Source organism: Pelophylax lessonae, assembly GCF_965119305.1.
Source record: "Pelophylax lessonae genome assembly, chromosome: 4".
NCBI classification, from domain to species: Eukaryota; Metazoa; Chordata; class Amphibia; order Anura; family Ranidae; genus Pelophylax; species Pelophylax lessonae.
In genome coordinates this window covers 580,192,878-580,218,949 of record NC_138771.1, presented here as the reverse complement: position 1 = coordinate 580,218,949, position 26,072 = coordinate 580,192,878, and the positions used below count along the sequence as shown (strand labels likewise).

The window sequence follows — 26,072 nt, the reverse complement described above, 5'->3', positions numbered from 1 at the left end:
GCTGGTAGCCGACTGAGAAGTCAGCCCAGTTCTCCAGGAACCCAAACCCCTCCTTCCTACACCAATTCCTCAGCCACTTGTTAAGTTCCCTAATCTCCTTCTGCCTCTCCTGTGTGGCTCGAGGTACAGGCAGTATTTCAGAGAAAACCACCTTGGAGGTCCTTTTCCTCAATCTATTACCTAAGTCCCTGAAATCGTTCTTAAGGATCCTCCACCTACCTTTAACTTTGTCATTAGTGCCCACATGCACCATGACCGCTGGGTCATCCCCAGCCCCCCACATCAATCTGTCTGCCAGATCTGCGATGTGCCGAACTCGGGCGCCCGGTAAACAACAAACTGTTGAGCTACTCCACTGACTACCACTACACCAATGCATTATTCCACCGACTACCACTACAGCAATGAACTACTCCACTGACCACCACTACACCAATGCATTATTCCACCGACTACCACTACAGCAATGAACTACTCCACTGACCACCACTACACCAATGCATTATTCCACCGACTACCACTACAGCAATGAACTACTCCACTGACCACCACTACACCAATGCATTATTCCACTGACTACCACTACAGCAATGCACTCCTCCACTGACCGCCACTACACTAATGAACTACTCCACTGACCACCACTGCACCAAAGCATTATTCCACTACCACCACACCAATGCACTACTCCACTGACCACCACTACACTTATGAACTACTCCACTGACCACCACTACACTAATGAGCTACTCCACTGACCACCACTACACCAATGCATTATTCCACTGACTACCACTACAGCAATGCACTACTCCACTGACCGCCACTACACTAATGAACTACTCCACTGACCACCACTACACCAAAGCATTATTCCACTACCACTACAGCAATGCACTACTCCACTGACCACCACTACACCAATGCATTATTCCACCAACTACCACTACAGCAATGCACTACTCCACTGACCGCCATTACACCAAAGCATTATTCCACTACCACTACACCAATGCACTACTCCACTGACCACCATTACACAAATGCATTATTTCACTGATTACTTCTACATGGATGGACTACTCCACTGACCAGCACATCACCAATGCACTACTTTGCTGACTCCCGCTACACTCAAACACTTCCTCAATGCTAATGTAATGGTAAGCAATTTGCCAAAAATATTTGTACGCTGTACTATAAACTACATTACCCCAGATTGCAGACCAGTAGTAATTTTTTAAGTTTTTCAGTATTTAGGCAATTCAGTATTCATCCTGTTTGCTCACTCAGCAGCTCTGCACTGACACAAACTCTCCCCACACGCACTTCCACATTCACCCCTTTTGTACCGACATGCACTTCCTTCTTTTTGCCTTTTACTGGACCACACCTATTTCTTCACTCATCACCAACACGCATTTACTCACTTGCCACCACTGGACCAATGCTCACTTCCTCTATTTGTCAACATGTACTTCAATGAACAGGCATACTTTTACTAATATTACATTAAAATAAAAGGGGAAATATTTTTATAATAAAGAATGCAAGTTTAATAATGCACAGCAAAAAAAAAAAAAAGTTCAAAACAACAAATCAGTTAATCTTAAAAGAAAGTCTCCTTTACTTTATAAAAATAACTGTACTTTTACTTTAGTTATCATTTAAACATAGCTGGCCAATTCAAATAGAAAATATGAGCAAAGATGTGTAAGCAGAGCTCCCCTTCAGAAAAAAACATATGTAAAAAACATCACTATATCTAGCTATTTGACAGGTAGAGTTAAATGCAGACCTCAACTCTTCCTGTAAATAGAAGCACAGCTAGCCAGAATCATTCGATTCCCCCATCTAAACAGCATGGATGGAGAAATCTCTACTTCTGGCTATTGTATTCAGCAACCACAGCTGATAGGATGCAGTCACTGGTTGGCCAATAACTTTCCAGCTAACTCAATTAAACTTTTGAATATACTTTTGTTTGGCCAGGTGGTGCTTGCAGAGCCACCCATGACTCGAATTATGGATGATTTAGAAGCAATTTGCTGAAATTCGAGCTGTCTATGGCTAACTTTGGATTTGGCCCTACTACCAGATCATCCTGTTGGTCCGTGAAGTCACGAGTCACAGAGGCAATTGACAACCTGCACATATCTGCAGTAATCTTGGTACTTAATGCTAGGCTTTTTTCTTTACTTTAATGCTTTCTCTGCATTAAAGTATAAAAACCAAAAAAAAAACAATACCTTCTATACTCTCCTGTACCCATTCACACTGTTCCCCGATCCTCCAGATTCTGAGAACAGCAGAGCCATAGGCAAGTTGGTTGGAGGAGGAAGCCGAGTGTGGCTTGCCAGTTGCTGTGTATGTCTATAGTCGCACACAGATAAGTGAAGAAAGCACCCCCAAATAAGCAGGGGGCCAGTCGTTTGGGAATCAGCCCAAAGACAATAAAAGTGAACGTTTTAAATAAAAAAGAACAATCATTATTCAAAGTTTTGCCCTCCTGTTTACAAAAATAATAAAAATGTAAGGGTTTAATATTACTTTAAAGTGTTTATAAATCATAACTATGAATTTTTATTATTTGTGACCTTTTGTTCTTTTTAATAATCCATTGGAAGCATTAATTGTATTTATTAAAAAAAGAACCCATTTGTCTTTGCAGAATATCAGTGGTATCTCTTGTGTATACTTCCTGTATTATCTCAAAAAGTCTGTTAAAACCTTTTATTTAATATCTTGGGATACAGAATGATTAGCCTTTATGTTGTAGAGATCTGAGAATGTGAGTGGCTTAGTAGTTTAGGAAAGACACTGGACAGGGCTGACATACTCCACAAAATGCTGTGTGTTGTGTGAGCTTACAATACAGCTTAAAGCTGATCAATAGGTATTTACTGCACGTATACGTTCTTTAAAGGCAAGAACCAATGAACGAGAAGAAATGTACATGTATTGCAAAGATATATTGCTTGTTTTTTTTTTTTTTTTTTCTTATTGCCTTGGCATATGTTTTAATTTTTAAACTCCTAAGGAGCATGTCCGTTTTAAACAGAAAAACAGCATTAGGAGTTGGCAAGAATATATCAGCAGCTGCATACAGTTCTTTATGATCATTTCAAAAGTGGCCATATAGGATCATTTGGAAAATAAATCCAGCCAGCCAGGGCTGTTTTACAAAATGGGTGAACAAACAATTCTAAAAATGACCACCAGCCCCATAGCGGTCCCAGATTCAGGGGACATAGCCTGCTTTGCTCTGCATACATCCTTCTGACTGTTTTTGTAATTGGCACAGAGATATCCTTAATCTCAAACTCTATTAACGCCACTGTATAGGCAAAGTTTGTGAGGAAGAGTCCTGCTGGACTTATGCAAAGCATAGCGGCCCATGGCTATATAATCCAGGACTGTTCGGAGGTCTGGTGGTGTGTCTCCACCAATCTGGTGAGCATGGGTAACTGGCCTATTTTTTAATGGTTAAAGCAGCCCTGCATTCACTGTTTAAAGCCTAAATAAAGCCTTTACTTTTTTTTTCTAAATGTGTGCTTCTTTATAGTGAATGTGATACCGTGCAATTTCATACCCTAATGAATGCAAATTAAACAAATCTAGAATTATGCCAACAGCACTGACAGAATGGGTCATATTAGCAGCACAAATATTGTTAGGAACTGTACTAGTGAATTGTTTCATCAGTAATTTTGTGTGTATTTAGATCTTTTTTTAACACGGTGGATCCTATAAACCATGCAGGTGTAAGTTTTTAGCTCCTGCAAGTGAATATATCAGGAAATATAGAACCGATATATTTGCCGAGGTTGATTATTGCAAGATTTTCATTGTTCCTATTCTATATTTCACAGAACACACCTTAAGCCGAGATCCATGTGGAAAGGATGCCCTTCCTCCCCTTCCGCTCAATGGTAATTTTAACAACAGCTATTCCCTTAGAGCTGGAGACTTCCCACCTGACCCTTCCAAACTGGGAGATGGGGGACGTCGTAATATTACGGATGCTGCAGCCTTTGAAAAGATGATAATTTCTGAGCTGGTACACAGCAACCTGAGGGGAAAATCCCACCAGGGGACAACAGACACTGGAGATGAGGAGGTAACATCTGGGGCAATTGCAGAAGGTGGAGAAGTCCCCACTCTGGAGATGGAACGCATGTATAAAGCTTTAGAAGAACCCCTTCTCTTACAGAGAGCTCAGTCCATCTTGTACCAGAGTGACCTAGAGGAGTCTGAAGCCGAACCCGCCCCTCGTGACTCACCCAACCGCGACTCTCTTTACACAAGCATGACCAACCTCAGAGACTCACCCTACCCAGACAGCAGCCCTGAACCAGGCCTGCCATCTTCTGGGGAAATGTTGCCGTGCCACCAAGGGGTCCCCCCGCCTACAGCGGCAGATGCTATGTACTTCCCTGGCCGGCTGGGTTCAGTGCCCAGAGGGCAGTTGCAAGCCTTCTACCAGATGCCTCAAGGGTTTCTGGGTCTAGAAGGGTCAGTACCCGAGGGTGACGGGCAGATGCAGCTCATCACCAGCCTCTGAACTTACTCGTCCACCCCTGGCACCAACTCCATTACTCCCCTACAAAAAGAAAATGAGAGATACTGCCTTCCCTCTCCATCTCAGAAGAAAGCAGGGTCATATGGTGGAAGGAAGTGGTATTTAACTAAGGGGCTATTTCAGTGGAGTAGGGGTGAGGACACAATACTGCCTTGGTCGATGGACTACTAGTGTTGATGGCAGGTATTATATGGGTTCTGTCTGTTTGGACTTCCTCTTGATTGCCAACATCCATCTGAAAATGATGTATATTTCTTGTGAGGGGCACAAACAGGTAGGGGTTTGGGTGCCAAATAAGCTGCTGCAACATAACTATCTGCCCCAACAAGACCAACAAGAGCTACTGATACAATGATACAACCACCAGTTTGGTGCTGACATTTACAGTATTGCTGCAAAGCCAATGTAAACTAAAATGAAAAGTTACAGGCAGAGCTAGTGAATAGCCAACAGTAACTATAGTCGTCCCCTCTGTGTTAGCAACGCCAGGTGCAATCAAAGGATACAAACAGTGAAACTGTTAATTTATTCACGGTCAGGAATTCATTTCATGCACTCAGTAAGAGGTGCCAAACAACCCATGGGCTTGCTGAGTAATAAGAAGGTAGAGGACATAAATTGCCTAAGATAGTGAAATTTACCTTTGTATTTTTGAAATGTCACAGCTTACGATTTGCATTCCCATAGAAAAATAGAGGAAATGCAAACTGAAAAGGAGTTTTCAGAAAGTTATATATCCAGAAAAAAGCCACTTTCATTCACCATTGAACTTTTTCCTTGGGTCTTTCTAACAAAGTCCTTGGTGCCATCTTCTCTCTACGCCCAAACCCCACTGTCTGCCTCAACGATGAAATCAGACTTTTTTTTATGCCCGGTTCAGAAGAGCATGGTTTGTGCGTAAAAGAAAGGAAGAGGAAGCTACCAGGGAGACAGGAACCGCTGCCAGGAAGGTGGTAACACCACTTAAAAGATAAAGGCTGGGGTGAAAAGGACCAGCTGCCCTGCATATTCTTTATTTAAGCACAAAACATCCCCCACCTCTGTTAACAGAGGATCATCTGAACTTTATCAATGGGGGAAGCGAGTGTCTTTTCCGACTGCTGTAAATAACGGACTTCTAAAGGGGGGGAAGGGAGAGATGAGGGGAGATTCCTATACCCCTCTCCAGATGAATATCAGAGGTGTTGAAATGGTCAGTAGGGGGCATTTTTTTTTATTTATTTGTGTCTGCCTTCAGCAGTGTCTCTTCCTGTCCAAAATCGCCACTGTGCCGTATTCTGTTCATTCCACTACAGAATCATGAATGATCTTCACCAGTCCCAAAGATTCCGCCTTTGTGTTGTCAGCTACCTTGTTTGAGTTCCTAAACACCTTTGTTTTTTTAATGTATTTATTATTTTTCTGCATGTAGAGATACAGAATTGTACAGGTTCGTCATATATTTGGTCATCTACCTGCCTGAAGAAAAACAAGAAAAAAGATCGAGATTTTATAAAAAAAAAAAAAAAAACATATATACGTATATATACATTAATGACTTGGTCAAAGAACAGAATGGATGTCACAACTAAATATTATAAATCTACAAAATATACTATATATATATATATATATATATATATATATATATATATATATATATATATAGATATATATAGATATATATATATATAGATATATATATATATACAGTATAGTCCCATAGGATTTTTTAAAATACGAATACCCATTAACCAGCCCTCTGCTGCTAAATAAAGGCCATGAATTCTAGGGAACAGTGCAATAAGGCAATAAACATGGGGTCACTTTAAACAATCACTTTAACAAGCCCCATGCTGCCTCAATGAGAAGTCAAGCATGGTGTCTGCTATTTTGTCTTACCACAGGTTTTCCTAGGTCATAGCATTTCCCCTGTGGTTTCTGCACACAGCTAAAGCCAAAACCTATTTACTGGCATATATCAGCTTTATGTTCGCCCTGTACAGGTCTATGCATCTCTAAATGATTGGATCTTAACATATTTACATAGATCTATGAAGTGTAAATATTTGCCATATGGAGGGGTAGTAGGTACAGAGGTGTAGATCTTAATGTAAAAGAGCTGCAAGGCGTATAGTTTTTTTTACTTTCTGTTCATATGTTATTTCCTCAGTCATTAACCTCTTACATTTTCCTAACTGCCAATATTCAGGTTGATCTGCATTTTGCATTCATGTGCAAATGTGGATGTGCAATTCTCTGTCCATCTTCAGACACAAGTTTCATCTCCTGTGGTCAATAAACTGGCAACATTTTAATTGTGGCCTAGTCATTAGGAAGAAATCGCGTGGACAGTTTAAAGAACCTCAATGTGTTTTCTCGTTTATTAAACAACACAGTTTTCTCATTGTGCTTTAGGGTTTTTTGTTACCTAATGGAGAAAGCAGTCATTTTCAAACATTCAGGACAGGATTGAACCTGATTGGTGCTAGTAGGAAAGGAAATCCGGTTCTTAGTACTGATATGATGATACATCTGGCCTAGTTTGTGGGCTTCTTTAACATTCAACCTGTCGGTCCACTGGAAACTATTGAAGTATCCCTTGGAACTTTAAATGGCTCCTTGCACAGTTTGCAGCATGGCCTTGCGAACAGAGGCAGGTGTTAGGCCCCTGGTTCTGCCTGTTCTCCACCACTATATTACTAGTGAGTGGTGAACAATTGAAAGTGTAGGTAGTTGAGCCTGTAGTTCCCTATACCTCAAAGCTGCAGACACTGGCTGGTCAGTGGCAAGGCACAGGATTCATCTTTAACAGCTTTAGTACCTTATGTCTGAAACTACGAGGCTTGCCTATAAAATCTGGGCCTAATCCTATTCATATCAATAAGACAGTGCAGTTAGTTTCCAGTATGCAATTGACCTGCTTTCTCAAAAATATTACTTACATGTTGTACACTTACAAAATGGCTGCCATTGTACCATTTTAGGGACAAGACTGTATTACTATGTAGCTACATCCAGAAACTATTATATTATTTGCAGTGATATTACTGCTACAGAGGGACTAATGGTGGCTGTCGTATATATTTTTTGTACTGCTAACACTGTGTGAAATTCCACTGATCTTCAAAATGGCTTAAGTAAATAATTTGCATGTTGCCCCAAACAGAACTCAGCACTTTCAAAGACTATTTTTGTCAAGCTTGTATTTCAAAGGATATATGTATACAGAATGAATATTTATGTAAAATCCCTTTTAAAATAATTTTAAAGAACTCCCTATAAGATATTGACATAGGATCCTTAAATGCTGAAGACCAGTATATAATACGAGACTCAACATGCCACTATGTCTCCTTGATGGAGAAGCTATGATGGCTTGAGAGTTAAGATTAAAAGAACCTTACATCCTTGGAATCTTCTTTCACAATATCAGCAAGAGGTAGACTGGACTTTTGGAAAAAAAGGATCTACTCTTGTTGCCCACAGTACCCAGCCACAACCAATGAGGATGAGGTTGGTCTGCAATGGGCAAGAAGAAAAATTCCTCCGTTAGGCACTTGTTCTCAGGCCCAGCACATCTATAGCGCTTATTTAAGTTGTGTGTCTGTTCCCTTTTTGTTTTATGTTGTTTTCTGTCAACCACCACCGAACCCCATGGATTCTGACAAGAGCAAAGGGTTAAATACCTCCGCCCCCTCCTCTCCTCTCTCTCTCCTTCCTTCATTTTCTTTTTCATATGCCAAAACCAGAAATGGGTCGAACGCCATTCTACAAGCGAACAAAACAAAAAAATTGTACGAAAGACTGAAACCATGTCGTACGTAGAAAAAAAAATTACACAAAAAAAAGGCAGAAAAAATGATGTTGAAAAAAAAAAAAAAAAAATGAATATCGCAACTTGTGGAGTGAAAGAAACACACCAATAAAAACATTTTGATTTCTGAATGGTTGTCATCATTGTCTGAATGAACCTTTATTCAGCTCGAAGGGGAAGTTGAAATTTTAGTTATGCACCCTTATAAGCTGCTTTACAAGGTATGTACATAAAGGAAACACACCTCCGGTTACTGGACCATAATTAAATTAACACAGAAATATTAACTGGTCCACATACATTACACATTCATGGTCCACTGTTCTCATTATCAGGAACCTGCTCTGAGAAATGCCATGTAGTCTACACATTCATGGTCCACTGTTCCCATTATCAGGAACCTGCTCTGAGAAATGCCATGTAGTCATCGCTGGAGTGCATGTAGACAGAAAGTGCCTGAAAATAGTTTGCAGGAGATCAACAGCCCTAAGATGCAGCAAAAGATGCAAAAAAAAGGTAATTGTTTATGATACACAGTGTGGATGATTTACTAAAACTGGTACACATAATATCAGCTAGTTTCCAGAGCTGTATCAGAATAGCCTAGGTGTATAAGCATCACTGGACGTTTTCTTTAGAGACTGACGTGCCCATGGTAAAGATGGCTGTCCAGTTACTTGTTGTAGGGGATGACGCAAAGTAGCATTGTGAGTGGACAGAGCAATGTTCTTTACCGCGCTTGGCCGTGGCTGGTCAAAGGAGCAGAGTCTTTGTGAAATGTCACATCATTGCCTTGCTGCTAGAGGGTTGAATTCCGGTTGACCTTGCTCTGACAACTGTCTCCACCAGTGGTGGCCGCTATGTTTTTGGAGAGATTAGCAGCAGTATGAAACACAACTTTCTGTGAAAAGAAAGCAAGATGGCGAACATTAGTTTTTGAATTCAAAAGACTGTGGGGATGATTTACTAAAACTGGTGCACACAGAATCTGGTGCAATTGTGCATAGTAACTAATCAGCTTCTAACTTCAGCTTGTTCAATTAAAACGGAACTAAACCTTCCTGTCGTTCTCAGCCAAGCAAGCTGCCATTAGTTTTTGTTTGATCCTTAACTAATAATGCTGCACATGTGATCAGTTATGACAACGGCCATTTAATTGTTTGGCAGTTACATTCCTAGCACATGCTGGAATGTAACTGTTTTTTTAACCACTTGCCTACTGGCCACTTTTACCCTCTTTCTGCCTAGGCCAATTTACAGCTTTCAGCACTGTCACACTTTGAATGTCAATTGCGCGGACATTCAACACTGTACCCATATAAAACATTTTAATCATTTTTTTCACGTAAATAGCGGTTTCTTTTAGTGGTATTTAATTGCCACTGGGTTTTTTTTTATTTTTTGCTAAACAAGCAAAAAATGACCAAAAAAATTGAAAAAAAATAAATAAATAATTTTCATAGTTTGTTATAAGATTTTGCAAACAGGTAATTTTTCTCCTTCACTAATGTGCAATGATGAGGCTGCACTGGTGGGCACTGATAGGCTGCACTGATGGGCACTGTACCCATATAAAACATTTTAATCATTTTTTTCACGTAAATAGCGGTTTCTTTTAGTGGTATTTAATTGCCACTGGGTTTTTTTTTTTTGCTAAACAAGCGAAAAATGACCAAAAATTTTGAAAAAAAAAATAATTTTCATAGTTTGTTAAAAGATTTTGCAAACAGGTAATTTTTCTCCTTCATTGATGGGCACTGATGAAGCTAAACTGGTGGGCACTGACGAAGTTTCACTGATGAGGCTGCACTGATAGTTTGCACTGAAGGGCACTGAGAGGTGAAACGTAGGCAGGACCGATAGGTGACACTGATGAAGAGGCACTGATAGGCTGCACTGATGGGCACTGATAGGCACTAGTAGGCCGCACTGATGGGCACTGATAAGTGGCATTGGTGGGCTCTGATTGGCAGCACTGTTGGGAACTGACTGGCAGCACTGGTGGGCACTGATTGGCAGCAGTGATGGGCACAGTTTGGCACTACTGGTGAGCACAAATTGGCAGCACTGGTGGGCACTTTTTTGGAGTGAACTGATAATCAGGACACTGATAATCAGTGCCCTGATTATCAGTGTATATGTCCCTAACACAAGCAGGTTACTGGCTCTTCTTCGATAACCGTCTTGTGTTTACATCCTATGACCAGCTGTCACATGGTAAAGGGCCGCTGTGATTGGCCCTTTACCCTGATCTGTGATCAGAGGAGTCCAAAGGACTTGGCGATCACAGAGTGTGCCACCTGCACACCGCTGGGGGCACGCAGGCAGCACGATCACAGGAGGGGGTCCATGAATGCCCTCCTGCCATTGGAAGCCCACGCTGTAGCTGTTTTTTGGCTATAGCGAGGGCAGCAAGCGGTTAAACTTCAATGAACCTAGTTCCACTTTAAGCTTGGACAATAAAACCTAGAAGCTGATTGGTTACAATGCACAACTGCACTACTGTAGATTCTTTGTGCACCAGTTTTAGTAAACCTCCCCCAGTGCATTACCATAGTATGTCATTCATTAATATGTACATTTATATGTACATTTTATATTAATTCATGGATGTCTTTGAATCAGACCAAAAAGAGGAATTGCTGAAAAGGTAGAAGGGACAGAGGAATTGTGTTCCAAAATGCAGAAAGTCCCTTTAAATGAGGGACAGTTGAGAGTTATGAATATAACTTAGGGATGTACAATTCAAGAAGTTTGTAATGCCATGTAATCAATAGTAGAATATTCATTTTTCAGCTTTAACCATCTGAAAGAAGAAAATATGGCAAAAACCCTAACATTTACTGCTATCAATTTTCCTAGACCTAAGTGAGTGTATAACTATAAGTAGATAAAAAAAAAAACCTCTACGATATAAAACAAAGTTGTTTGTAGTTTTGTATGAAATAAAAATCTGCTGCCGCCAGAATTTTTTGGAGTTTTTTTGGAAGTTCTCTTCTTTCAAAATTCTTCCACAAGTTTTACGCCGGATTACTGCACAGATTTGGAAGAAATACACAAAGCACACAAGATTCAATTAAGAATATGCATGCCTCTTGTATTTACCATGCCTCTTGTATTTACCAGAGTTGAATTTTACATGCAAGCACAGTAACTAGCTGCATCTGATTTGGAATCATCCTTGCAATCCCTATACAACAGCGATCAGACTGGTAAAGGAAGAAGCAGCACAAGAAACCAATAAGGTGTGCTGCTGTGCTTTGGTGCCTACAGGGAACATGCTGAAACGAGGAAAGAGCAGAGTGATAGAGAGATCATCAGTCTGCTGCTTCTCAATTCTCTCTAGTCACAATGGCCAGTTTAAGATGACAAGTAGTAAGGGAATAAAAAAGAAAATGAAAAGAGAAGAGTCCTTAGGCGGGGGCTTAAATAAATCAGCAGGTCACTAGTAGGACATCAAACCTCTGAGGCCCACAATAAGATACCGTTTGTTGCCAAATTTGCAGAAATGTGTTATGAGAATCCTGCTAAATTGCCAGCAACTTTTCATTCACATTCTCCCTGTAATTCCTTGTTTTACCTCAATAAAATGGAAGATTGGGATTTTCTATAATCTCGCAACAGTTTGTTTTGTAGCCATGAAGATGTACGTGAGCTGGAATTTCTGGTGTTTTGTTATGTTCTGTATAGGTTTTCTGTAACAGGGCTTGCCATGGGTTCTTAAAGAGGAAGTAAACTTCCCTCCAATGTTTGTACCTATAGGTAAGCCTATAATAAGGCTTACCTATAGGTACTGTAACTATCCCCTAAACTCGCACCGTTCTGGAGGAACAGCGGCCCAGGCTGTTTCTTCAGAGCCCTGTGCCATGACCAGGGGCTCCTGTGCACATGCGTGGGAGTAACGTCACACGGCTCCAGCCATCTTCACACCCGGAGTCCATGGACCCAGAAGGAAGACTGGCGAAGATGGATTCGGTCTCCAGCGGGGACAATGAGGGCTTAGTTGCCAGGTAAGTGTCACATAATGTCCTAGTATGCGATACATACTAGCACATTCTGCCTTTTGCAGGTAAGAAAAAAGGAGAAAAAAAGCAGAGTTTACTTCCTTCTTAAAGTGGTTCTAAAGGCTTAAAGCGGAGTTCCACCCTTTTTTTTATGTTAAGCCCTGGGCGTTGCTGATCGCAATACAATGAATGTTTGTTTTTTTTTCAAAGCATACTACCTGTAGGCTAAATATAGATCCCCATTTCTGTTGTACCTCATCGCTGCAAGGTACGTCATGTCCTGCAGCCCATTGGCTCCTGAGATATAAGTGTCATCAATCCTAGGAGCTAATGGCAGGACAATTTCTAACAGCGGTGAGGGAGTTTGGTTGGCTTGTGAATGGGAATGTCCAACTGGAGCTCAAGTCAAGCATTCCAGCATTGTGGTATTTTCAAACCGGAACCACCTCTGATGCCGCCATTGCTATGGCAACCCTGCAATACAATGAGCGTGCCGCACTTTGTACACACTGTACAAGCACGAGATCCGGGGTTGCATGCTGGGTTGACAGCAGCACCGTATCCCAGAAGAAACTCAGATTAATTTAGATGCCCACAATGAAGATGGGAGCTTGAATGTCACAGAAGCTACAGTGAGTAAATAACTAAAAAACAAAAAAGAGTACATATACAGCATATGCCAGTGTAGCACCCTCCTAGGTAGGTGCTAGAGAGAGAGTATAGTTCTGGATCTTTAATGCTTACCAGAAAGTTTGCCAGGTAAATCTATATTGTTCTCTGTCTACCAGAGAGCAGGATCTGCTAGTGAGGTCTGCTCATGGTGCTCAGGTGCAGCTCAGTTTGTCTGAAATGTTTCACACTGGTCCAATAGGGGGGCATATTGGACAGTGGGAGGAAACTTAACAAATGTATTGCACAGGAATTTAGTAAAGCCTTGGTGATTGGCAGAGGAAAGTGTATCAGTGCATGCTGGGATACTGTATAAATGCCAAGGGCACGTGTGCTCCGGGTCTTTCAGCTGGACAGCGGGGTACCAGAGGGAGGGGGTGGCTTCCCATCCTCTGTACAAGTTGCCATGTGCCTCAGGTGGTGGGCCTGAGGGCCTGAGAGTCAGAGAAGAGCTGAACCCAGAGGTCCTTTAGAGCTGTATGGAAGGGAGACACTGGAAAAAATTTGATTCTGCATATAGTACAGATCTGTGTCGTGGGGCATGTCCTGAGAGGTCCAACCCTTCAGCTAGAAGAGTCAGAGGATGGGTGTCAGTCAAGGGGATGCTAGAGAGTGTCCTGAAGATAATATAGTTGCATCAAGTCTGCTGCTGGACTGAGCAAGAAGACTTAATCCTTCCATACAAGTGGCAGTATGATTAAAGCAGTGTAACTACTTCCACAAATTACCTGGTGAGGCCAAGTGAGAGTCCCTTCTCCCATGCAAATTCCACAATAAATACCAAAAACACAAAACCCCTGTATTTTCTTTTGAGTAACGAGCAACTGGGAGTAAGGATGTAAAGAATTAAAAATCAGCGCTAAACTCTTTTGTGAGGGGGACCACTCTCTCTACCTTCAGTAAACAATGTTAGATGGTCTCAAACAGCTAACGATCACAATGATCAGGTGATAGATAAATATGTATAAATGTATAGGTGAATAACAAACGAAAAAATGTGAAAAGAAGAAAAAAATATATAAAAATGGTGGAAAAATCAAATGCAATATTCTCAAATGAACATCAAATAGTGGACGATCTGCTGAATCAAGGTCTAAGTGCTCATATAAAATCACAAGTGACTAGCAGTCAATGATGCAAATCTTATAAATAATAAACAACAATAAGCAGTATATAGATGTGCAAATAACAATATGAGGTGATGTTGAAGTAAACAATTCAAAAAGTGCAGCAGTGCCAAGTTGAAAGTGCATAAATTGTCCACAAAATCACTCTTAAATAAATAACAGTCCAATGTAATAATTAAAGTGCAGGGTGCCAAAAAATAGTGATATCTTCCAGTGCAATCTAAAGGTGAGGTTAAACTTCCAAACACAGCAAGGTGAGTGTGTCCCGGTGAGCTCGCAATCCAACACCGAGTGCAGTGGCCGCTCACCTCCACAACACTCAAAAAGAGCGTTAGGTATATATCTCCAAGCTCCTCTCCTCAATCTTCCGACATATGTATATTATCCTCCCGCTGTTATGGATTAGGTGGTTTAAACTCGATCCACGCAGGTAACACTTAATCCCTGTGTCTAGTGCTCAAACAAGAGAGGCTCTCATGGTGTGGTACGTCGGGTATACTTTATTAATGCCAAAGTTACAGACTACTTACAAATAAGAAGATCAAAAAGTGCAGACAGTCTCCAAATGCATCCGCCGATGCGGTGAGATCCGAAGCTTCCGGTCTCGGCCGAAGACCGGAAGTGACGTCAATACGGCTTGTCCCTGACGCGTTGTGCTACGAACACCCGTAGCTTTCTCAAAGGGGAAAACCTGATCGTTAGCTGTTTGAGACCATCTAACATTGTTTACTGAAGGTAGAGAGAGTGGTCCCCCTCACTCAGAGTTTAGCACTGATTTTTAATTCTTTATATCACTGTGATACGTGGGGACACTATCAAAATCAGCTGCTTACTTGGAGGAGTTCCAAGTCCATTACTAGTTCCCTACTTGTAGCATTCATCGGGTCGCTTACCTCAATATAGCGCATACGTTTATTTCTCTATATGGGAGTAAGGATGTGTAAACTGTCCCTAAGTGACAGTCTGCAGGTAATCAGAGGAGGCTCAAGAAGTCATTACACAGCAAGCCCTACAAGGACAGTGCTACATTTGGGGGCTCATCCTCTGAGTTACAGCAGTGGTTGCTACCAGCAATGGCCAGATATTTGCTCAAGTAACGCTGTTTTCTCATGAAAAGTGCTGGAGTGTCGGTGGAGGAAAGATGTGCTGTATTGTAGGAAAAAGTAATGTCTGCTTTACAGTGACCAGTGCAAGTGTGCTTTCAAGTCATAGTCACAGTAGTGGTTTCTACCGGAAACGACCAGACATTTACCCAAGAAACACCATGTCTTCTCAAATAAAGTGCTAGATTGTCGGTGGAGAAAGGATGTGCTGTATTTAGGAGAAAATCATGTCTGCTTTATAGTAATCAGTGCAAGTGTGCCTTCAAGTTATGGTCAAGAAAGCAGTGACCCGGGACGCAGGGTTTGGCACGTCAGGGGTTGTGTCAGTACATGTTCTGCAGAAGAAAATGTCTGCCGTGCAGTCAGTAACAGCAGGACAATTTCTAACAGCGGTGAGGGAGTTTGGTTGGCTTGCGAATGGAAAAGTCCAACTGGAGCTCAAGTCAAGACAGAAGAGGCAGATGTATGTGTATCTGTGGCAGGGAACACAATCTGCATTGCAGTAACATTCGTGCAAGCTGGACAGCGTTATGGCAGCAGCGAAGGGGTTACTGCACCTCATGGGAAAGAGCGCGCCAAAGAGATCTACCTTGCAGGAGGAGCCACCGCCAGGGAGTCAGCAAGTCTGGGGCCATGGGCGGAGTCACCATCAATGGACCGCCAATCCAAATGGAGGAAGGGAGCTTCCGTCGAGTGTAGCTGAGGAGCAGACACATGTGTGGAGGAGCAAGATAGCAGTAGCCGGAGTGAGCCGGAGCGCAGGGGCTATCCAACGTGTTGGCGGAGAACCTGAAGAGCGGACTAAATTGCAGAATCCGACCCCATTGGACACAGAGGTCGAATTGATGCCCAAGGGAAATCTGGCCTTGTGCAGTGGAGGGGACACGGAACACCTTGGACTGGTATGTGGCAGATGCCTGAATGTGTCCTACAGCTGCGAGCGTGGGGCCAGTGTGGGCACTGCGGTGACATGTTGCTGAAGTTGGAGCAGAGTGATTGTCAGCCCAGAAGATTGTATGTGAACTGGGAAGTAGGAACAACTTCTGAACTGTTGACACCTATAGTGGCCGCTCCTTATCAGAGAGGATGGGGAGTGCCGAGAGTACTGCTGTGGATGGGACCAGTAGTGCAAACCTGCACAATCATCTGCTAAACCAAGAAGACCCACATCTCAGAGGTGCAATGCACACAAGTTATAAGAGCCGAGCAGCGGTCGCAAGGTGCATTGGTGACAGTTACAGCAACCAGCAGTCCAGCTCTTAAAGAGGCAGAGGGGTGTCAATGGGCCCAGAAGCTTAAGTCCTCCAGTTCGTCCAGTGAAGAGGAGACAGGAGTCACCTAGTTTCGAGTATCGTTATGGATCCCTGGAAGAGGGAATGGATGACTAGGGATCAGAAGTGTAGGCTGAGTGGGACTGGGGAACTGAAGGAAGAAGAAGTCCTGCAAGTTCCAGTTCATTCAGTGAAGAGACAGAGGCAGTGGTTGTTTGGATGAAGTGTACAAGGAACCTGGGGTTCTGTGAGGCCTATGCCACTAGGATCCCAGATCTATCCCCATCTCGCACCTATACTCGAGCACAGAACAACGCCTACTCCAAACTAATCAAGAAAGTGGAGATCCCTTACACCCTACCTGGGAGAGGAGATAGGAAAAAAAAACTTCCCAGGTTCTCACGTTTTCAACGCCTTGTCCTAAGGAAGGTGACCATGGAGTATGGATACAACCAAACAGAGTGAACTGGCGCAACAAGGACTCAGAGGTGAACCTCAATAAACCTACTATAGGAACATGTGGGACAGTGACGGACCTGAATGATATCAGAAAAGTCCATGAAGTCCATAAATACGACAGGTCTGTGCACACTTGAAGGCAGCTTGATCACAAGTAGAGAAGAAGAACTTGCAGGATACTAGGAGAGAAGACAAGCGCCACTCTAAGTGCAGTATGACTCGGTATTTATTAAAAATTAACCATACTGGGTACTCACAATATACAAGAAGTTAAAACATGGTGGATGTGTACTCAAGCAATCGGTTAGTCCAATGCCTGGGCGAGAAGAGACTGATGTGCTCCGAAGATCCGTGTCTAACCGTGGGAATCGGCGATATCCGGACCCAGGGGACACCTACAGCGCTTCCGGCGGCGGACTTCCGGGTTGGGCGTGGAGCGTAGAGCGTGACGTAGGCGATGCGTTGTAGGAGCATGCGCTCCTTCCTCAGGCCTCTAGACCCGCCATCTTGAAGAGGGGCATTATATAGGGAAAGAACACTCGGCTAACGCAGGGTCCTAGAGAGAGTCCAATGTACTGGATACCTAACTGAGGACACCTGAACGGTAGTATAAACTGGTAATCGATCATGAATGATGGTGAATATATAAAGGGATACAATATGGCTATGAGTGGCCTAAAAGCGCCGCCGGAAGCGCTGTAGGTGTCCCCTGGGTCCGGATATCGCCGATTCCCACGGTTAGACACGGATCTTCTGAGCACATCAGCCTCTTCTCGCCCAGGCATTGGACTAACCGATCCCTTGAGTACACATCCACCATGTTTTAACTTCTTGTATATTGTGAGTACCCAGTATGGTTAATTTTTAATAAATACCGAGTCATACTGCATTTAGTGCGCTTTTCTTCTCTCCTAATGGAGTATGGATACGACTGTTTATTGAGTAACGAGCAACTGGAAATAAGGATGGATATGTGAACTGTTCCTAAGTGACTGTCTGCAGGTAATCAGATGAGGCCCAAGAAGTCATTACACAGCAAGCCCTACGGGGACAGTGCTACACCAGATTAAATTAGATATTCTGCGACTATCACAGGGGTGTTTTTTAGAATAAACAAAAAAATGAGTGGAGCCCCGCTTTAAGATTTTTTTTTACCTTAAAGTGGTTCCAAAGCCTTAAGGTTTTTCACCGTAATGCATTCTATGCATTAGGGTGTAAAACCTTCTGTGCTGCGGCTCTCTCCAAGCCCCCCTCCCCCCTTTTTTCTTACCTGAGCCCGTTACAGTGATGTGCACGAGCCTCCTCATTACACTGATTGATAGCAGCAGAAGCCATTAGCTCCCGCTCCTGTCAATCAAAAGCTGTGACACAGGTGTGGGTGGCAGGGCTGCGTCCCACTGTCTGTGTCAATAGACCCAACAGCGGGACCCAGGAGCAAGCACACACTGATGGGCACCTGCCGAAGAGGAGGGGCCTGGAGCACCTGTGGGGGACCCCAGAAGAAGAGGATCTGGGCAGCTCTGTGCAAAACCATTGCACAGAGCAGGTAAGTATGACATGTTTATTATTTAATTTAAGAAAAATGTTTAATACCACATTAATGCATTCTTTGCATTAAAGCGGTTGTAACCTCATCGAAAAAAAAAAAAAAACCCTGCAGGACAAAGGCATAGTGAGCTAGTATGCATCGCATACTAGCTCATTATGAAATATTTACCTTAAAGCGAAGCCCCGACACGGTCACCCAGACACCGCTGAGGGAGCTGTCATGTTCCCTCTGCGTCTCTTCCGGGTTCGGCGGCTCCGGCTCTGTGAGTGGCATGTGTGCGGGAGTCACTTTCCAGCAAGGAGCAGGCAAATAGCTCTGAAGGTCCGCTGGCTTCAGCGGCTGCATGCAGGGCGAATATCTCCTAAATCTTGCAGGTTTAGGAGATATTAATTTTACCTACAGGAAAGCCTTATTATAGGCTCACCAGTAGGTAAAAGGTAAAAAAGCAACGATACTTCCGATTTAAGGTAAAAAAAACCTGTGAACAGGATCCCCCCTCGGCCCCCCCTTAAATTTATCTGAGCCTGATCTCGATCCAGCGCTGTGCCCAAGAGCAGCGGGGCTCTCAATTCCCTTCCTCCTCACATGATAGAGAGGCAGGAGCAGGAACTATTTGCTCCTGCTGCTGTCAATCAAATCCAGTAAGGAGGGAGTGGGAGGCAGGGTTGAGCCACATCTGACTGTGCCAATGGATGCAGCCAGCGGCGCAGCTCGTGATAGAGTCCGCACTAGTGCCCCCCAAGGAAGGGGGGGCACTTGCCAAAGAGAAGGAGTCAGGAGCACCAGCGAAGGACCCCAGGAGAGGAGGATCGGGCTGTTCTTTGCAAAATTATTGCACAGAGCAGGTAAGTATGACATGTTTGTTATTTTAAAAAAATCTGAAAGTTTTGCATCACTTTAAGTTTTTTACACAAAAGTACAGAGTTAATTAATTGATCTAATTCTCTGAACTCAGGGGGAGGTCCACCAGATGTGGGCCATGGTGCCCAATTGGGTGCATCCTCTGAAACAGTTGGCAGGATAGGACAGTTTGATTTTGGATAAATGAGCTGGGGTATAGTCAGTGGTGTATTTTGGTTTTGTGCTGCCCTAGGCAAGACAAAAATTGGGCGCCCCCCTCCCCCTCCTATGTAAATTTGCCCTACATCTTCCTTTTTAATGGATGTGACTCCCTCCAAAATTGAAGGACTACAAGTCCCAGCATGAACCCCTGAGATCTCATGAGAGGGGGGTGAGAGGGGGTGGGAGAGAGAGAGGGGAGTGGGTGAGGGAGGGAAGGAGGGAGGGAGAGAGAGAGAGGAGGGATGAGAGAGAGGGGGTGGGTGAGGGAGGGAGAGAGGGAGAGAGAGAGAGGAGGGATGAGAGAGAGGGGGTGGGTGAGGGAGGGGGTGAGAGAGAGGGTGGGTGAGAGAGAGAAGGGGGGTGAGAGAGAGGGGGGATACGAGAGGGGATTAGAGACAAAGAGAGCGGGGGGTGGGAGAGAGAAACAGGGGGGATGAGAGATAGAGAAAAAGAGGGGGATGTGAGGGAGAGCGGGTGAGAGAGAGGGGGGATGAAAGAGAGAGAGAGGGGGGTGAGAGAGAGAGAGACGGGGTGAGAGAGAGAGGGAGGTTCTGAGAGAGAGAGGAGGGGTGAGAGAGAGAGAGGGAGAGAGAGAAAGGGGAGGTGAAAGAGAGAGAGGTGAGAGAGAGAGAGAGAGAGAGAGAGAGAGTGGGGGGAGGGGGTGAGAGAGGCAGCTCTAGCAATCAGTGGCCAATAGAGTCTAAGGTGGAGGGGGGAAGCTTTTTTGACGCCCCCCTGCAAAGTGCCGCCCTAGGCCTGGGCCTTGTCGGCCTAGGCCAAAATACAGCACTGGGTATAGTACCAATGTAATAGCACTTTGGATTTTACAGAGCAAGTATATCTTATAAATTAAGAATTGTTAGAGCTGTAAGCAATTACTAACTAAATATCTGTTCAATTCTCATCCGTCAAACAGAGATCCCCAAGTTCTTCAGCCCATTTAGGCTGCATTCACATGTCAGCGTATGGATCGTGGGCAGAATCGCCGCGATTCCGCCCGCGATCCGGAGATTATTGCAAATCGCGGGACGCCTGGGCGTTGCCCGTGATTTGCAATAGCACCCCAAACGCTGAGCGATGTTGCCGCGATTTCCGCCTGCCGAATCGCGGTAACATCGCGCAAAAAAAAATCGCGGGACGCATTACGCCCAAAAAAGTACAAGAGCTTCTTTGGAGCCTATTGCGTCCCGCAATTTTTTTTGCGCGATGTTACCGCGATTTGGCAGGCGGAAATCGCGGCAACATCGCTCAGCGTTTGGGGTGCAATTGCAAATCACGGGCAATGCACAGGCGTCCCGCGATTTGCAATAATCTCCAGATCGCGGGCGGAATCGCGGCGATTCTGCCCGTGATCCATACGCTGACATGTGAATGCAGCCTTAGTCTGATATAGCAAAGTACCTCTGGATAGGTCTTATTTTCCCAGTGGTGGCCTTTACATGCACTCCTGGCTCCTGTAGCAGCCAGGAATGTTTACTTATTCAATGGATTGTTGGCTTTCTTGTAGAAGTGATTCTTCACATGTGTGGCAACGTGTCACAAAAACATTTTTTTTTTTTTAACTACCACCGCCCGATGTACAGTACATACAAACATAAACGCATGTGGAGGGTGCACCCACATACAAAAATGATTGTTGTACACATATTAGGGATTGCCACACACGCTGAAGTGAAAGCAATATGGACAATTTTGGGAACCATTTTTTTTTTTCTATTTCACAAGCACACACAGTTTTAAGACTTGACATGTTTGGTATCTATTTACTCAACGCAACCCCATCTTTTATACTTCAACAAATTGGGTGATATATTGTGTTTCTGTGCATTAAATATGTCTTTAGGATATTTTTACTGAAAATATGGGTTTAATAAATGGTTGCACTAATATCACATGACATAAATAAATAGCAACTATCATTTTATTTTATTACAAGTCTCTGCCTTTAGAAAATATATAAAGTCTGGAGTTTTTAAATAGTCTTCATATCTAAATGTAAATTCTAACATGTGTGCAAAAAAAAGGTAAAAACGGCTCTGGCAGCAAAAGAAATGGATAGAGGAAGTTGAGGCCTGGTGAGTGGGGAGTAGGTCTGCATTTTAAAGGTTTAGTTCTACTTTACCAATACTGCAGATAAAAACAAACTGTGCGGCTTTTAGTAAAAGTAAATTATGCCCTCGCTATAGGTGTAGGCCATTTATGTACTTCATGAAGCCTGACCTGAAAACTTCCAGAACCTTATTAGGATGTTGCTAAGCAAGACCTAGCTATTACTGTTCACCTTCATCATCACAGGAGTGAGCTCTTTCAAACCCCTCACATGTGCTTTCCCTCCCCCTGTGACTTCTCACAGTCAGGACAGTGCTACATGAAAACAGGAGATACCAACTTTGACTACTGGATGAAAAAAAACTTTACCTTTAAATTCCCCTTTACCTTTAGAGCCCTCACTTGCCATGAGTACAGTCTCATCAGTGCCCATCAGAGCAGCCTATCAGAGCAGCCTCATCAGTGCCCATCAGAGCAGCCTCATCAGTGCCCATCGATGCAGCCTCATCAGTGCCATTGGTGCAGCCCAATCAGTGCAGTCTCATCAGAGCTGTCTCATCAGAGGCATCTCATCAGTGCTGTCTCATCAGTGCAGTCTATCAGAGCAGTCTCATTGGTGCAGTCTATCAGAGCAATCAGATCAGTACAGTCTATCAGAGTCAGAGCAGTCTTGTCAGTGCAGCGTCATCAGAGCAGTAAGTGCAGTCTCATCAGAGCAGTCAGTGCAGTCTCTTCAGTGCAGTCTCATTAGAGCCAGCTCATCAGTGCAGTCTCATCAGTGCAGCCTCATCAGAGTAGTGAGTGCAGTCTAATCAGAGTAGTCAGTGCAGTCTCACCACTGCAGTCTTATCAGAGCAGTCAGTGAAGTCTCATCACAGCAGTCAGTGCAGTATCATCAGTGCAATCAGTGCCATCTCATCAGAGCAGTCACCATCCTGGTAAGAAGGATTTACCTGGTCCTAGCCACGCCAGCCATGCTCCACTCACCATTTGCGGGCTCAGCAAGCTGCTGGCTCCCACTCTATTGGCTGGGCTGCCTCTCCACATGTTTCTGTGTCTGCCAGTGCAGCCTCATCAAATTATTCAGAGCCGTCCCATCAGTGCCGTCCCATCAGTACAGTCCATCAGCGCAATCTCATCATTGCGATCTCTGTCAGAGCAGTCTCATCAGAGCAATCAGATCAGTGCAGTCTACCAGAGCACTCAGATCAGTGCAGTCTATCAGAGCAGTCTCGTCAGAGCAGTCAGTGCAGTCTTGTCAGTGTAGTCTCTTTAGAGTGGTCAGAGCAGTCAGTACTGTCTCATGACTGCTGTCAGCGCAGTCTTATCAGGGCAGTCAGTGAAGCCTCATCAAGCAGTCAGTGCAGTCTCATCAGAGCAGTCAGTGCAGTCTCATCAATGCAGTCAGTGCAGTCTCATCAATGCAGGTAATGCAGTCTCATCAGAGCAGTCACTGTCCTGGTGAGAAGGACCTACCTGGTCCTAGCCACACCAACCAAGCTCCACTCACCATCTGCGGGCTCATCAAGCTGCCTGCGCTCCCACTTTATCGGCCAACCTTCCTCTCCACGTGCACCTGCCGTGGCATGCCCCCGTCAGCGCAGCCTCATAAGAGTAGTCAGCTGTCTCATCAGTGCCATCTCATCAGTGTGGTCTATCACAGCAGTCTCATCAGTGCAGTCTATAAGAGCAGTGTTATCAGTGCAGTCTATCAGAGCAGTCTCATCAAAGCAGTCAGTGCAGTCTCATCAGTGAAGTCTCATCAGTGCAGTCAGTGCAGTCTCATCAGGGCAGTCAGTGCAGCCTCATCAGAGCAGTCAGTTCAGCCTCATCAGTGAAGTCAGTGCAGTCTCACCAGGGCAGTCTCATCAGTGCAGCCTCATCAAAACAGTCAGTGCAATCTCATCAGAGCATTCAGTGCAGTCTCATCACTGCAGTCAGTGCAGTCTCATCAGGGCAGTCAGTGAAGCCTCATCAGAGCAGTCAGTGCAGTCCCATCAGAGCAGTCAGATCAGTCTCATCAAGCAGTCAGTGCAGTCTCATCAGAGCAGTCAGATCAGTCTCATCAAGCAGTCAGTGCAGTCTCATCAGAGCAGTCAGTGCAGTCTCATCAGAGCAGTCAGTGCAGTCTCATCGGGGCAGTTAGTGCAGCCTCATCAGAGCAGTCACTGTCTTGGTGAGATGGACCTACCTGGTCCTAGCCATGCCAGCCAAGCTCCACTCACCATCCATGGGCTCATCAAGCTGCCTGCTCCCATTCTATCAGCCAAGCTTCCTCTCCATGTGCACCTGCACATGCCATGGCATGCCCCCGCCAGTGCAGCCTCTTTAGAGTAGTCAGCCGTCTCATCAGTGCCATCTCATCAGTGCAGTCTCATCAGTGTGGCCTATCACAGCAGTCTCATCAGTGCAGTCTATAAGAGCATTGTCATCAGTGCAATGAGCAATCAGATTAGTGCAGTCTGAGCAGTCTCATCAGTACAGTCTTATCAGAGCGGTCAGTGCAGTCTCATCAGTGCAGTCTCATCAGGGCAGTCAGTGCAGCCTCATCAGAGCAGTCAGTTCAACCTCATCAGTGCAGTCAGTGCAGTCTCATCAAGGCAGTCAGTGCAGCCTCATCAAAACAGTCAGTGCAGTGTCATCAGAGCAGTCAGTGCAGTGTCATCAGTGCAGTCTCATCAGGGCAGTCAGTGCAGCCTCATCAGAGCAGTTAGTGCAGTCTCATCAGTGCAGTCAGTGCAGTCTCATCAAAGCAGTCAGTGCAGTCTCATCAGAGTAGTTACCATCCTGGTGAGAAGGACCAACCTGGTCCTATCCATACCAGCCAAGCTCCGTTTACCATCCATGGGCTCAGCAAGCTGCTGGCTCCCACTTTACTGGCTGGGCTGCCTCTCTACATGCTCCTGCATCCACAACGCCCTGCCCACACTGCCTTAGTCCCGATGTCTGTGACAGAGGCAGAATTTGGAGATTTTGCCTGGGACATTCTCAGACTGGGACATTGGTCTGATTTCCAGTATTGTCCCGGAAAAATTGGGACTGTGGGCAACTATGATGCAGTAGCTCTGAGCTCAGTGTTTGAAAGCTCACTCCTGTGATGATGAAGGTGAACAGCAATAGCTAGGCCTCATTTAGCAACATCTTAGCAATGTCCTGGGAGTTTTCAGGTCAGGCTATATGAGGTACATAAATGGCCAACACCTATAGTAAGGGCATCATTCAACTTTAGTGAAAGCTGCACAATTTGTTTTTATCTACAGATGCCCTTTTTCTGCGTAGGCATGTTTTTTGCGAAATGTGAACTTAACTTTAAAAGGGAGTAAGTGAAAATGGAGGATTATGGTTTTTGATCATAATGCCACAATCCGAAATAGTGAAAAAATGCTGTCTGGGGAGTATGAGATGTTTGCATTTTGGAAAAGGATTTAAGACAATGAATCCCAGCAATCAGTGGAGTGACACCAAAGGAATTGTTGGGAATTTTCTTAACATGGAAAAAAAATGGGTATCTATCACATACCTGGTTGGAGGCCAAATACTGAGAGGGCTTCCTGTGCAGCTAAGCTCCAGGCACCCTTGAAGGTGAGAACAGGAGGTACTAGGCTCAAAGGAGTATGGGTTACCTGCTGGAACTGTTTGCAAGGATGTTCCTGAATGGAGCGTTGTCGGGTAAGACGTACAGGTAGTCAGCCGAGGCACTGAATCAGTGACAGAGTGGAATCAGAGTGGAAGCCACAAGAGTAGCTGGTTCAAAGCCTAGGTCAGATACCAGGTGTGGACATACACAAGTGTAGCACAATTCTCAGCCGTTTTGCTAGATATGGGTCCCCCTGGGGCACCGGGTGCAACAAAAGTCCCTTTGAGCATGTTTCTCCAAGTGTGAGCTCTGAGATAATGACCAGTCCAGTATCATTGGGTTTTTGTATTTATTTTGTAACTTGGATAGGAGAAGGTATAAGTGGGATACTCCTTTGGCTCAACTATGTACAACTTGGCAGAGACACTAGAAAAATGCCCATTTGCGCTGACTTGACACTGGCAGGATGCCGGTCAACACCAGTTAACGCTGGTTAACACTGGCCTGATGCCTGTTAACGCTGAACTGACTTGTGACTGCTTTTCTGAATAAAGAAGTCGTCTTTAAGCTCCCTTAAGCACTCCTTGCTGAGGTAGCTATTTGTATACACTGCTGCACTGTTGAACACTTCAGGGCCCACACCGGCACCCCCTTTTCTCTCACTTCTCTTCAGGGTTTAGACACAGGCACCCCTTTTCTCTAAACCTTTCTACTGGTTAGCTGGCTCCCAGATCCCTTTGACCTTCTGGAGTGGTCCCCTATCCTAGGCAGACCCCTGGGCAGTTTTGAGTACTCACAACACTGTTTTTCCTGGAAACTTCTGT

General features: G+C 44.3%; 1 protein-coding gene across 7 annotated transcripts in view; it reads left to right on the top strand.

Annotated features, from left to right (window-relative positions):
• The window catches only part of ADGRL1 (adhesion G protein-coupled receptor L1), a 617,999-nt gene extending 611,924 nt beyond the window's left edge, over positions 1 to 6,075 (top strand). For 6 of the 7 annotated variants that reach the window (XM_082254819.1, XM_082254817.1, XM_082254818.1 and 3 more), the window contains one exon: positions 3,873 to 6,075. In XM_082254819.1, coding sequence (XP_082110945.1) covers positions 3,873 to 4,564 — 692 coding nt within the window. In that variant the 3' untranslated portion in view covers positions 4,565 to 6,075. The remainder of the gene's footprint in view (positions 1 to 3,872) is intronic. The other variant, XM_082254822.1, reaches the window with a different exon arrangement.
• The last annotated feature ends 19,997 nt before the right edge of the window (positions 6,076 to 26,072 follow it).